The sequence below is a fragment of the Thalia democratica genome, chromosome 2 (assembly GCF_965202585.1).
Source record: "Thalia democratica chromosome 2, ktThaDemo2.hap1.1, whole genome shotgun sequence".
Lineage (NCBI taxonomy): Eukaryota > Metazoa > Chordata > Thaliacea > Salpida > Salpidae > Thalia > Thalia democratica.
This window is the reverse complement of record NC_139166.1, coordinates 49,924,851-49,939,658: the sequence shown is the minus strand read 5'-3', so window position 1 is coordinate 49,939,658 and position 14,808 is coordinate 49,924,851. Positions and strand designations below refer to the sequence as shown.

General features: G+C 29.1%; 1 protein-coding gene across 1 annotated transcript in view; it reads right to left on the bottom strand.

Annotated features, from left to right (window-relative positions):
* Positions 1 to 782: 782 nt before the first annotated feature.
* LOC145828656 (uncharacterized) overlaps positions 783 to 14,808 on the bottom strand; it is a 29,709-nt gene continuing 15,683 nt past the window's right edge. The window contains exons 6-11 of the mRNA XM_082936412.1: positions 9,052 to 9,178; positions 5,801 to 5,899; positions 5,185 to 5,268; positions 4,745 to 4,852; positions 4,316 to 4,547; positions 783 to 895 (exon numbers count right to left, since the gene is read on the bottom strand). Coding sequence (XP_082792538.1) covers positions 4,320 to 4,547; positions 4,745 to 4,852; positions 5,185 to 5,268; positions 5,801 to 5,899; positions 9,052 to 9,178 — 646 coding nt within the window. The 3' untranslated portion in view covers positions 783 to 895; positions 4,316 to 4,319. The remainder of the gene's footprint in view (positions 896 to 4,315; positions 4,548 to 4,744; positions 4,853 to 5,184; positions 5,269 to 5,800; positions 5,900 to 9,051; positions 9,179 to 14,808) is intronic.

Sequence of the window (14,808 nt, the reverse complement as noted above, 5' to 3'; positions counted from 1 at the left end):
ATTTTTGACTGGATCCTGAACCGACCGGATCCTAACTTAAAAAAAAGAATCGGAACCGGATCCGGCCGGATCCTAGCTGAGATTTTGCCGGTTCCGGATCCAGTTAGTTTGAAAAGACTTTGTTTTACTCGATCAGCTTCTTTCAGTTTTATAAACTTATATTATTGTATTTTAAATAATTATATTTAAATAAAACTTGTCAAGCGAAACAAACTACTTAAGTAGTTCAATTAATTGTTGTAAAAATACAGGTACATACTTCCATTAGAGTAAAAATAGTGAATTTTTAGTTTCTTGTTGATTAGATTCTTCTACTAACTCTATAGTTTAGTTCTACTTATAAACTTAAAATATTTTCTTTTGTTAATATAAAACACACAAGTTGTTTTAACGTGTTAACGTGCACAAGAACTTTTAAATGTTGATATAAAACATGTATTTGAATTTTGGTGTGTTTCAATTTGTTAGAAGTCTTTACGGTTTTAATTTAAGTATTTTATTCTCATTTAATTGTATTTAAAAAATTAAAACTCTAGAAGTACAGCTCATTTAATAGTTGGTTACTAAAACTTTAAGAGACAACAATATTTCAACAAAATTTTCTGCGCGACAATTTATTTAACATGAAGGTTGGTTAGTTGTTCATGGAATCCTCTTCAGCACCCTGTTTCATTCACACGCATCAACTGATAGTTAAAGATTCACTGTTTTCAGATAATTCCATAAGTGCGTTAATAGCCGAGGCCCGTCAAACTGTTGGCCACTTTAATCATTCTTCTACAGCGTGCAAAAAAATAAAAAAATCCAGGTCACTTTAGGTTTATCAGTGTCAATGCAAAAAATCTTGCTACTTGTGCAAGATGTTGAAACAATGTGGAACTCAACCTACCTTATGCTGAAAAAGAGTAGAAAAATTAAAAATCAGTGTCTAAAACTACGTGGCTAACAACAAATTTAAACCCGAAAATATTCTTAAAGCAGATGAATGGAAACTTTTTAGCCTCCTTAATGAGCAGCTCAAACTTTTTTACATAGTAACTCAGCAGTGTAGTAAAACAACGCATTTATGTTAAGTGTTAAGCATGCAGCAGTACTAAATAAGTTTTTAATCACAAAGCTTATAGTCCACCAGGTCAAAGTAGTTCTACAAACTTCGCAGAAAATATAGAATTGGCTTTAGAAAGAAGGTTTTATACAACTAATAACAGTACCTTCATGATAACGACTTGTTTTTACTTACAACAGCTGTTGGTCCTCGGTATCGACTTGTTTTTACTTACAATAGCTGTTGATCCACGGTATCGACTTGACAACTTCCCTGTTAATCTCAAATGGAAGATTATAAGGCTACTAAAATCAAAAGTAAAACAATCATAGTTGTCGTGAGACTGGTCAAGTTCCTCTAGTACCGCCTAATAAACCTAAATCTCAACTACCTAGAAAAGATGTTCCCAAATTTTTTTGTACTATTCTGCAATTAAATTGAAAATAAGTGCAACACTCACGAAAGTGAGCAACAAGATTCAGTTGATCAAGAGATTGAGACAGAAGTTAAGTTTTTCTTGGCTGAAAAAATTTATCTCCTGAAGAAATTAAAGAAGCTGAAGTATTTTTTGGTGAAACTCGAACAAGAAAAAATACACACATCTTGCCAGGTTTGCAAGAACGTATCTTTCGGCACCACCGTCTTCTGTTTATTCTGAAAGTTTATCTATAACTTGTACGAACAAAAGCGAAATCGATTGCTTTCAAAAACTGGTGAAAAACTTTTATATCTTCATAACAACTTGAATAAACAAGAATAGGTTACTTTGTAGCTTAATGGCGTTGATATGGGTAAATGTAATTTACTAAATTACATTATTTTATATTTGTAAACATAAACAGTTTGCTAAAGAAGTTATTGTTCATCTTATACAGGATTGCCACTCTTTGAGTCAAAAAATGTTCTCTGAGTGACCAGAAACTTCCCTGAGTAACCTTAAACTTCCCTGAGTTTTTTTTCAAATCCTAAAAAAAAAAATTCATGTTAATTCTAAGAATATTGAAGAACTTGCCGCAACGCTAAAAAATTTATAAATAACCACAAAAATGAATAAAATTAACTTTTTGAAAAAATATTGAAACTGGATTAACTAAACCTCATTCTAGATCTAGAAAAAAATTACCCTGAGATTTTTTAAAAAATAATAGAAAAAACCAAAACTGCCCTGAGTTAAAAAAAGAGAATCAAAATTCCCTGAATTTCCCTGAGATTTTATACAACTTGAAAATACCCTGAGTTTCCGGAGTCTGTGGCAACCCTGCTTATAGTTCGAACTTTTATAAATAAAAGTATAATGTAAAGCTTAACATAATTAAAATAGATAAAAATCGTTATTTTTTAAAGCATCGTTACATTTAGTTTCTTTTTATTTTACGTCATAAAAGGTACAAAATTCAAGTATAATCGTATAAGTAGCTTGAAATTTAATATTTGAACTGAAATTTCGTTTAGGTCGATTTTTTTTTTTTACACCGTTCTTTTTCCTAGTCTTAAAATACAATATTTAGTACAAACAAATACAACATTTAGTAATATACTAAAAATAACATAGTGTTTTTTTTTTACAAAATATTTGTATTAAATAATTTTTACTAATTAATGGTATTATAATAATTAAGTTTTATAAGTTTGTTCTCTATTGAAAATACATAAAACATTTAGGTTCCGGCTAGACCTTAACTTAGAAAAAAGATCTGGAACCGGCCGGATCCTAAAAAGTGGATTTGGTAGATCTCTAATTTTAACTATTTAATATATACATATGTATTCTTATAAATGCTTAACAAAAAGTCTTACAAACGTGATTGTGAATATTTAGTATGTACTGTACGTAATACAGTGAAAAAAAATAAACGAATATAATATTAAACAGATTAAAAATGAAATAACTTTTACATAAAAATAAATAACTTTTAAAGTAAGCAGGAATTTTATATGTCTTTGCTTGCTAAAAAAATTAAAAAAACGAAACAGGAACTATTATGTAATAAAGTTTTTTATAAAAAAATTTAAAGCTAATCTTAAGTACAAAGATTAAATTAATTGATGGTAGTAAAATTCAAAAAAAAAAAGTAGAATTGTGTGCATCATATATATTGAAGTACAGAAATACTTACTTTCAAATGGTAAAAAGTAGTGCAAATATATTTACTAAGTACTAATTAAACTACTATGATTTTTATTTAGTAGCTACTTGATATCACATTAGATTGATTTCAAATTATTTAAATCAGTTATAACATTTTTTAATGCATTTCATTTTTACTAAATAAACTATTTCAGCTTTCAAAAATAGCTAAAAATAAGAGATTTAATTTACATTCACTTATATTAAATTATTAATTTGTGAGAATAATTAACAAAATAAAAAATAAATAAAACCATTACAACTGCAAAAGTTGTACTCGTTGATCAAAAATTATTAAAATAATTTGAAAAATTGAAAAAATGGCAATTACTAGATGTATAGAAATATTTAGAACTAGTAATTTATGATATATAATAAGTTTAGTTATAAAAACTGCAAAAACAATAAAGGTAAAAAATAATTTAAAAAAGCTAGAAAGCATAGTTAGATATTAAGTTAAAATATCTGAAACTGTCTAGAATAATTTTAATTGGAAATGCAAGCGAATATTGATTAACAGTATCTAGTAAAGCTAATAAAGTCTTTAAGTCTTAAAGACATAAATAAAATAACTTGATTTCACCACATAAAACTTTATAGTTATGATAAATTAAGTTCATTCATATAACGAACTATCAGTAAATTTTATAAACATGTAAAAATTGTTTAAAACTCAATGTTTTTTAATTATTTTTGTTCAAAATTCAAGGTTTCTCCAGGTATTTTAGCCTAAATTGTCAAATTCCAGGTTTTTACAAGATTCGAGTTTTTTGCAACCCTGATTCTAACTTATATTGTGCAAATTAAAATACAAAATATATCTAGCAACCCTGATATTTAATTAAGTGGCAAAACTTAATGGAAAATGCATGAGTGTTGAAAACTTTAACCTAGTTGATGTAAAATATCTATTAAAAACATAAATCGAATGAACAAACTTAAACAAAAGCGAATCAATACACAAGTAAATGGCAAAAAAAATCAACTTATCAACATCATTGCAACTTAAACCAACATTTTAACTAATCTCTTGACTAACAACAACTTTCATGACTTTTTAAACATTTTATTGAAGAACTTTTAGTTCTAAAAGCACTTTTAAAACCATTCCTTGCAGAATGAATTAAATATAAAATCTTCACCTTTTCAAGCCTCTTGTTTCCTCCTCAACCTCATCTTCTCCTCGTTCTTCACCACGATGGCGGGAGGCGGCTTCTGATTGGCCGGCCTCTCGCAAAACTTCACTTCAGTTTCGCCGCAGTGCAGCTGCACGTTGACGAAGGTCACGTGGTGTCCGTCTATTGTGACGTCACGAGTGCTCAGGTGCGTGTACTCGACGTTGCTGATTCCCGTGCGACCCCCGTCGACCACTTTCTGGAAATGAATAAACTTTTCAGGACTTAAAAATCAAATAAGAATGATGTTTTTTTACTGGATAATATAAGGAAGTTACAGTTATTACTGATTTTTTCTTAAAATGAACTAAAAACTCTATATTCAACTTTCATTTATTTATAAAAAAGTTTATCAAAAAATTGTGTATACTTCAACCTTATTAAAAGTAAACTTGCCATTTTTTCCTTGTAATCGGACCTATCGAAGTCGCGAGGTCTGTTTCTCCTGTCGTGAATGTGCTTGAAGGTGTCATACCCTGTCGTCAGTCCCGCGGGTCTCTGCACCTGGAAACATTTTCTGTTTTTACAAGTTGTGTCCACTTTGTATGTACAATTAATTTACCTGAGCAAGACATAATGAAAATTATTTTGTTATAAGCTAATAACTTAATGTAATATAGCACAGTTTATTAACAAGGTTGAACTATAGGCTTTTTTTTTTGTTTTGCAAGGTCGTATACTTTTAAGAAAATTGTCTTGAAGTACTTTTTGAGACAGTATATACGCTCTTACAAAGGTTATTTTAAAAATTCCAACTTACACAAACTACTTAATATCAGCAAACTATTACAACAAATAAATAAATTTAACAGAAAACGAATAAAAACAACTCTCACTTTAAAGTTGTTCATTTTAAATCTTTTGTAAAGCTCATCATCTTCTCTACCCCATCCCCAAAACAAATTGGACATTCCGTTGCACTACAGTGACAAAAAAATGTGATTTCAGTTGTTTAAGCAGTTTGTTTTAAATTTAATATATACAGGGTTGCCACTGGTTTTTGAGAAATTTATTCCAGGTTATCTGAATTTCTTCCTTGTTTATGAGAGTAGACATTTTTGGGTTTATTTTTAGTTTAAAGTAAAGTTTAAGGTTAAAAATAGTGTAAAATAGCATAACAACATTTAAAAGATAGTGTAAAGTTACTTTTAATGTATATATTAACAAAAAAAATTTGATGATAACAAATTTTTTTATCCATATGATAGAATTTTCGTGTCAAATCAAAATTTTATTACTTAAAATATAAACATTGTTTTAAATTCCAGGTTTTTTTAGCCTAAATTGCCAAATTCAAGGTTTTTCCAGGACTCCAGGTTTTACAGACAACCCTGTTTAATAAGCTCGGTGTTTTTTGAATGTAAACTTATGCAAAGAAAATTTTGAAAAATACTGCTTTATATCTTACTTAAATTTTCAGATTTTTTCAATAATATAATTGTAAGATAAAACCTTTTCAAAGTCCCTGTTGTTCATCATTAGAACCCCTCCAATGTAACCCTTGTAGTGGTAAAGTGGATGGTATTCTGGTGATGCTAAATGATAGGGCCCCTTCAGAAAATAAAAAGTTAATATAAATAACTAAAATTTTTGTTTATATACAATTTTTAATAGTGATATAACGGTAAATAACTTTATAAGTTGTTAAAAAACTTGAAGTTACTTTTTTATATTGTACAAAACTACATTGTTAAAGTCGTCTTATAATATAACAGGAAGTCCAAACTATTAAAAAACAAGCTTTATTAATTAAATAAATTTATAATTAAGAAATCTTGTAAAGAGGTAATTTCCATTATAAAACATCAACTACGAAAAAAATATTTAAGTAGTTATCAGGGTTGCCAAAAAATTTTGAGAGATTTCTTCCAGGTTTTAAAAGATTCAAGTTTTAGAGCCTATTTTTAGTATGATAATAAGTTTAAGGTAAAAACTGTCTTAATTAGTATAACAACATTGAAAAGACTATGTAAAGCTACTTTAAATTTATTTTTTAATATAAAAAATATAATGATACAATTTTTTTTTAATCATTAAGATAGATTTTTTTAGTCAAATCGAAATTTTGTCGATTAAAGTGTAAAAATTATTTAAAAATTCGAGTTTTAAGTGACTTTTGTTTGAAATTCTAGGTTTATTTAAAATTTCACAAATTCTAGGTTTTTCCAGGATTTCAGATGTTTTAGCAACCCTGAGTTATAGATGAATCAAAAAATCTATATAATTAACAATATATTATTTAAACAATCTTTAAAGTATCATGTTTTTTAAACAATTTAAGTTTAACCATTTAAAACAATTTAAATATGTATAGTGTTAAAGCGAACTATAATATAGTAACAAAAGTCTTATTAATGTTTAACTTTGAAACTTTGTATAAGATAAAAACTTTTTAGAATATGTTATGTTTAATAAATAAAGTTTCTGTTCAATAATTAGTTAGTTTTTGAGTTGCAAATATTTTTCTAAACAGTTAGTCGTAGTCAAATTAAGTTTATGGAAAAAAAAACTCCTTTTGTTTTTAATGCAACTTTGCTTTTATCTATACTTAATAATAAAATATTTGATAATTACTAAACGCAATACTAGAATTACTTCTCATTTTGTCTTTTAAAACAGTTACAGTTTATATTTTATTTAAATGAAGAAAGTTTAACAAACTCTAATTTTGTAAGCTGTAAGGAATTCTTAAGTAAGTGAGTTGTTATGTTTACTTGAGACTTAAGTAAAGTTTAATTTTATTTAAAAAGTTTGTTAAAAAAAGTACTTAAACAGAAATCTAAAATATTTTCAAGTTTTGGAAACATTTATTTTATAATAACATTAACTATCTTTTTTAAATATGTAGTAATTAAACATATTTTTTTCAAAAATAAAAGCATAAAAAATTTCAATTAAATATAAATTAGGAAGTCACTGTTTAAAATTACAATAATTTCCTTTTATGCGTCAAAAAATACAAGCATTTTGAGAATTTATTGAGAAATTCTAGGATTTCCAAATATATTTTAAGACATTTAATTTTTAAGATAACCAAAAGAACTTGTTTCTTAAATTTTGCTGACTATGACAAAAATATAGTGTAAAAATAGAGGTTACCAAACCACAATTAAGGCGATATGTGTGGGTAAGACACATATTTACAATTTAGTCTTAATTCAACTATTTTTAAAAATAAGCTGTTAATTGGTGTTAACTTTTTGTTTGAAAATCGAAGTATCTTGTAACAATAAAGTAGAAAAGTTAATAGGTTTTTTTAAGTAAGGATAAAGCTAAGAAGGGTGAAAAATACCAAAGTATCAAAATCTACTCTATTATACAGTACTTAAGCAATGGTTTTGTGCCGAAGGCATATGCTGTTAATAGTTTGTAGAAATAATTTATTTTAAAACGGAAACAATTAACAGCAACAGGCTTTTTTCAAATCAATATTCTCTATTTTTCAAAACAACATTGTTTATTCGAAGGAGTTAATTTCTTTCTGATGCGTATATATCGGCGTTGTCTTTCAAATACGCGTCAGCTTTAAATTGTGGTGCAATCCGTGTGTCGATGATCAACGTATCAACAAGTTAAGCCTTAAAGTATAATTAACATCGAAGGAAGTATAGGTTGTCTAAAGAAGAATAAATTATACTTTGTCAAGCGACCAGAACACCTAGTATACGTCTAAAATCATCGATCTAAGTGAATTTCTTAATCGACCAACTATTTTGTCAAGATTGTAAGTATTTTTGCATGCATTGTATTATAATAGATTATTTCTTTATTTACTTATACAGTTTTTTTTTTTTTGAGTTTTAATAATAATTGTTTTATAATAAACTACTTAACATTAATTCAAAGTGTGTTTTATTCATAATTTAGGAATAAGTTACTTTAAGTAAGACCAATATTTAAAACTTTAGTACTGTAAGCTACTCCTAAGTAAAGCAGCCAGTTTAGCTTAAGTACTTGGAGACTACATATTTAAGACCATAAACATAACCAGTATTATAAATATATCTCTGTGGTTATAATTTTAAAACTTTTTCAATCTAACTTTTTTAATAATGTACAAATTAGATTAAGGTTTCTTTTAATCAACGGTTTAAAAGAAAATGTACTTTTATTCAAGTCAAATAAAACTTTTTAAAACTTATAATTTATATATATATTTTAATTTTTGACTAGCTTGCAAATTTTTGAAAAAACTGAAAAATAAAATTATTTGCCTAACAAATGTAAAAGATTTCTATATAAAGTTGACTATATCTCAATTTCAGTAAAAATAACTCATAGGTTAATATTTAAAACTTTTATTTGGAGTCAATGATAAGTTTTGTAAAATTTTTCCCGAGTATTTGTAGCCACTAAATTGTATCTAAACAATATCAAAAAATAAGAAGAAAATTTAACTAGCCTAAGTGAATATTAAATTTTCAAATAAAAATCTTTATATAAAGAAAACTACTGCCATGATAATTATAACATACAAGTTTCGAGTATTTCAGAACAAAAAATATATATATAAATTAATATATTACTATAATTTTAATATATTCCGATAAGCTAAGCTTATCAGGATCTCCAAGATTTAACGCCTTTTAACGTTACATCTTAAAAAAATAATACATACTTATCAACTTCTACTTTACAAATAATTGTAAGAAACTAAACAATTTAGAGTTTATTTTTAGAAACAGAACAATTGAAGTGTTTACTTGTTCAGGGTAATTGTAAAGCAGATTAGGATTTAGTGGGAGCAGATCAACATCATGCATTACTATGTAGTCGCATGTAGACCTGCTTAAAAGATAACCGATATTGATCAACGCTGCTCTGTTGAATCTGCAAGTAAAATTTTCAAAATCATTAAGATAAAAGCAAATAAAATTCAACAGAAAACTCATAAAATTGTGTTAAAAAATGTTTATTGCAATAAAAATTTATTTTCAATTTATTCAGAAATGTATATCCTAGTTAAAATTTTGCTATGAAGTTTACATAAATATAAGATAATTTTATAGTTTAAAATAGGGGTGGAAAACGTACAGCCCGCTGTAACAGCATCGCTGTTATTTCTTCCTTTTCTCTCAAAAAATGCTTAAGTTGAGTAAAACGCGAGTTTCTAGTCAGTCTAGTTTTACCTTTGTACTGATAGTGTATTGTTTGAAAAGATTGTGGTCGCCTCGTACTTCTTGTACGAAGGCGACTGTTTTTTATATTAACTTGTAAATTGGAATAGCTTGTTTGTATATTTTGTTATCATGTATCGCAGTTTATATTCATTTCAATACAATTTGTGTTTCTAGACTCGATTTCTTATATACAATTAGTTAAGCATTCTAACAATCTAACTATTTAATTAAACTAAGCTTAAAAGATAGTCTAAGTTTAGTTCGCAATTCATTAAGTCGACTTAGCTAAATAACTTAGCTAAGTCATATCTAAACATTTAAATAACATCACCGAGAAATACTTATAACGCGCACGGAGTCAGATAATAACCAGCATTGCGCGTATAAGTAACACTATAAGTAAATCGGGATAGTTAAATGATGACCCCTAGTTGTGTAACACGCACCTTATTTAAGTCCGTAACTTCTTTTTATTTTCTACTTTTCGTAGTGGTGACCCAAAATTAGTTTAAAACTTTATTAAGACTTTAAACAAAATCTAATAGTATCATGGATATACTTTATTTTAGGCTTAATAGATGCCAATTTTATAGGGACTGGGAGGAATTTAAACAAGACAAATATAAAACATTAATAACAGAGTTTTCCTCGTCTGATTCACCCAAACCAAATACTTACAAGAATTACGCGAATTAGAAGCCGAAAGAGCCGCACTCGATCGAAGTGAAGCTGCTAGAGAATCAAAACGCAATCGCGCTGTCGCCATACCAAATTATGACGTCACCAGTACTTCGTCAAGTAATGCAACAAAAATATCTATTAAGAACCAAAGTTCTGAGCAACCACGGCCAGAATCACCAAGGCTAGAGTCAACGACCAAAGCCAAAGATCAGAGCCAGGCCAACTAGCACCAAAACGGGCAGTCCCAACGGTCCAGGCAACCGCAGCCAGAATCGACAGGGCCAGAGTCAACAGTCAGAGCCACAGCAGCCAGTACCTCCACGACCGCCAGCAACGATCAGAGCCATCATAGCCAATACCACGTCGGGCAATCCCAAAAAGCTGGAAAACCGCAGCCAAAGCCAGAACAGTTCAAGCCAACGGCCGATATAGAGGCTTACAAAGAGCCGTCTCCACCCGTGAGAACACAAGCATTACTTGCACCATCAGATAAGGATGCAGAAACAGAGCCAATCATAAAAGGAAGCACAGCAGCGACTACAAACTTTTCTTCCAGCGTTAATACGTCCAGCAAAGAAGCAAACGCACGAAAGTTGCCCCATTCTCTAAACAAAAGCACAGCAGCGACGGCACAAAACGGCAATACTAAAATAAATGTTAAAACTAATCGCGAATTCTTACGAAAAAAAACATCTTACTCTAAACGCAAAACGAATGCGAATAAGAAAAAACCTTTAGAAATTAGCTCAGAGCAGATTTTTAAAACAAACCACGATTTAATTCGGCTTATTTCTCACAAATGGCGTTTTAAAATCGAAAATTTCTTAAACACTATCGCACGCATTTTTAAAACTAATCGAAAATTATTTTGGTTCATTTTTCACCGATGGCGTTTTAAACATATCAAAATCGAAATACTCGTCAGAAACCGTTGCAAAACTTTGAGTTTTTGTTCAGACGCTATTTTTCACCGCTGAAAAATTAAACTAAGATGTTATTGAAACTTTACGGTTAATTAACTTTTACAGCAAAACGTTAAAACCACCAAAAGAGTAATGAACTTTTAAACGCAAAGTTAAGACCACCAAATAGTAATTTATTTTATTTAATTATGGCAGACAACTAGTCTAAGAAGCTTTCTGAACAAAGCTTAGGACGAAATCGAGTCATAAGAAATTGAAGGAGTATTTTTAAAGTTTATTCTTTAACTTAAAATTTTATTTTGAGCTCTTACTAATATAAAAAATTGCCTTAATTTGTTAAGCTTTATTTCAATTTGTTTTTTAACAACAATTTTATGTTCAAACTTGAACTATTAATCTACAGTTGTACTATAGTAACCTTAGTGATTGATGTCAAGAAGGTTTATTGCCTTGTTTTTTGTTGTTATACACTTCAGCTTACTTATAAAAACACAATTTTAATAAGGTCATTTGAGCTATTAAATATCTTATTCAACATTTAAACGCTAACAACAACTTTGTTTTTAACTTTCTTAGAATATTAAAGTTTTATAAATTAGTATAAAGTTCAAGAGCTATATATTTTTACGAAAACAAGTTTAAGCTTTTGAAATGAATATAATTGTTTGTTTTGTCAACTAACTCATGTTGAATGTGAAATGTTTTTAATATACTAAAAGTTTTTATAACGAATAATTAGTTTAAACTGAAGCTATAAATGTTTTTTAAGTTTCTTATAAACATACTTAAAAGTACTTGAAAATACTTGAAATAGTATTTTCTTTATATTTTTGCTTAAACTTTTTTTGAACTTCGCACGAAAACGGCTCGAGAAATCGAAAGTCGTCAACAAGTCGGCGAAGGTGACAAAGAGATCTGATCCACTATCAGCAAAGCGACCGAGTGGAGTACAGATGAGGAGACCGAGAATGCACGAATAGCGTCTACGGGAAACAACGACTCGCGAGCACTACTGGCGAATAAAATTCTAAAAATTCTTTCAGATTTTTTCATTTTTGTAAATTGTTAAAACTTTTTTATTCTACGCGTCATTTACGAAACTTAAAGCACTTACAAATAAAAATAATATTTTTTACAAATAACAAGAGAAGTCGACGATAGTCGACGGTCATATTTCATTTATACTTCTATATTAGAAGTTTTTTTTTAATGTTTTTTACAAATTCAAAAAAAATTAAAGACCATATTTTCTTAGAGATAAGTGTGAACTCCGAAATAGCGGGTTTAAGTCGAGAGAATGTAACAGCATCGCTGTTATTTCTTCCTTTTCTCTCAAAAAATGCTTAAGTTGAGTAAAACGCGAGTTTCTAGTCAGTCTAGTTTTACCTTTGTACTGATAGTGTATTGTTTGAAAAGATTGTGGTCGCCTCGTACTTCTTGTACGAAGGCGACTGTTTTTTATATTAACTTGTAAATTGGAATAGCTTGTTTGTATATTTTGTTATCATGTATCGCAGTTTATATTCATTTCAATACAATTTGTGTTTCTAGACTCGATTTCTTATATACAATTAGTTAAGCATTCTAACAATCTAACTATTTAATTAAACTAAGCTTAAAAGATAGTCTAAGTTTAGTTCGCAATTCATTAAGTCGACTTAGCTAAATAACTTAGCTAAGTCATATCTAAACATTTAAATAACATCACCGAGAAATACTTATAACGCGCACGGAGTCAGATAATAACCAGCATTGCGCGTATAAGTAACACTATAAGTAAATCGGGATAGTTAAACCGCGGGCCGGATTCGGCCCGCAGATTGAAAACGACCAGCTCCCAAACCTTTTTAAAATTTGAATGGAATCCGGCCCGCGGACAAAATTGGTCTGACCTGCAAGTGGATGATCCGGCCCGCTAAGCATTTTAAAAATTTATATTAAATCCGACCAGCTAATGTAAATTATACAAAATTTGTACAAAACCTCTTTTGAATTATAAGCTAGAGCAATAGAGCTTGACAAAATCTAGCCAGACAGCAGAATGTTTTTAATAAAAGTAAATCAGCCGAGGAAGCTTCCACTCACGCCAGTTTTTTTGGTTTCATCAAACATTACTAAACATTGTAAACCTTTTAGTGATGGTGAGTTTTTTAAAAAGTGTATGCTCGACTAGCTGATCAAGTCTATCCCCAGTTCAGAATAAAGTTTGAATGAGTTAGTTGTCAAAACGAACAGTTGCTCGTCGCATTGAATCTATTGGTAAAGATCTGACTTTACAGTTTAAAATGCGTGTACCTTCATTTTGGCATTTTTCATTGGAATTAGATTAGAGTACAGACAGTGGCAACACTGCACAGCTGCTTGCCTTTGTGCGAGCTATTTCAAGCAATTTTTAAATCACAGAAGAATTGCTGTCAATAGAGTCAATGAAAGGCACAACTACTGGTAAAGATATTTACTAATGTGTTGATAATGTAAGTTGTAAAATGAACTTATCATGGGAGAATATGGTAAGTGTTACTACTGATGGCTGTCCAGCATTAACAGGAAAAAATGTTGATTTGCTAAAAAGACTTGGTGATAAAGTTGCAGAGGTTGGTTGCGGAAAGGAATTGATATTTTTACACTGCATAATACACAAGGAGGTGTTATGTAAAAAAGTTTATAATATGCAACATACAGTAAATCCAGTTGTAAAGATAGTTAACCTTAACAGAGCAAGAGGGCTTAAACACAGGCAATTTAAAACGCTTCAAGAAAATTCTGACTCTGACCAAAATGATACTCCATATCATACAGCTGAACGCTGGTTGATTTTACGTAAAGTTTTGAATTGTGTTAGAGAATTAAAACCGCAAATTTTTTTAGAGATAAAAGGTAAGCAAAACGATTTTTCTCAGTTCAAACATACGGAATGGCTTTCAGATTTAGCATTCATGGTTGACTTATTTGGGCATATAAACGAGCTAAATACCAAACTGCTGGGGAAAGATACTTTTGCCTACGAATTGTACTTTGTAGTAAAGCGATTTAGAGTAAAGTTAAACCTTTTTCTCGCCATCTTAATGAGAACAACTTTACGCATTTCGCAAAACTTAAGACTACAGAACCATCAGTGTTGACAATGAAAAAGTATAATAATATCACAGTCTCACTTAATAATGAGTTTTGCCGCTTTTTTCCAGACTTTCAAAAACTAAGTGAAGAATTTGACATTGTTTCATAACCGTTGACGTTTAACACCAAAAATGCGTCTGGTAATATACAGTTAGAACTAATTGAACTACAATGTGACAGTACACTAAAAGAAAAGTTTAAAACAGAACGAGTTGACAGATTTTATGCCCTACTTAATAAGTAATTTGTTAGTTTAAAATAGATGGCAATGAAGTTACTTGTTCTGTTTGGGTCTAGATATACTTGTGTACAAACATTCTCAACCATGAATATAAACAAAAGTTAGCTGCGTTTAAATCTTACTGATACCAATCTGCAGTCATTACTGAGAATACCTACTTCAAACATACTTCAAGATTTTGAACAACTTCTTAAAAACTTTGATGGTCCACAAATGTCTCATTGACTTCTTTTTCGTGTACTTATTCTTGCTAAACTCTTTATACTTTACATTTAAAATATTATGTGAGTTTTATGTGTTAGTTTTTTATTTAGTAATATTTTCTTAATCTGAAAGTCTATTAAATTTTTACGTTTATCCTGTTTAAAATATTAATCA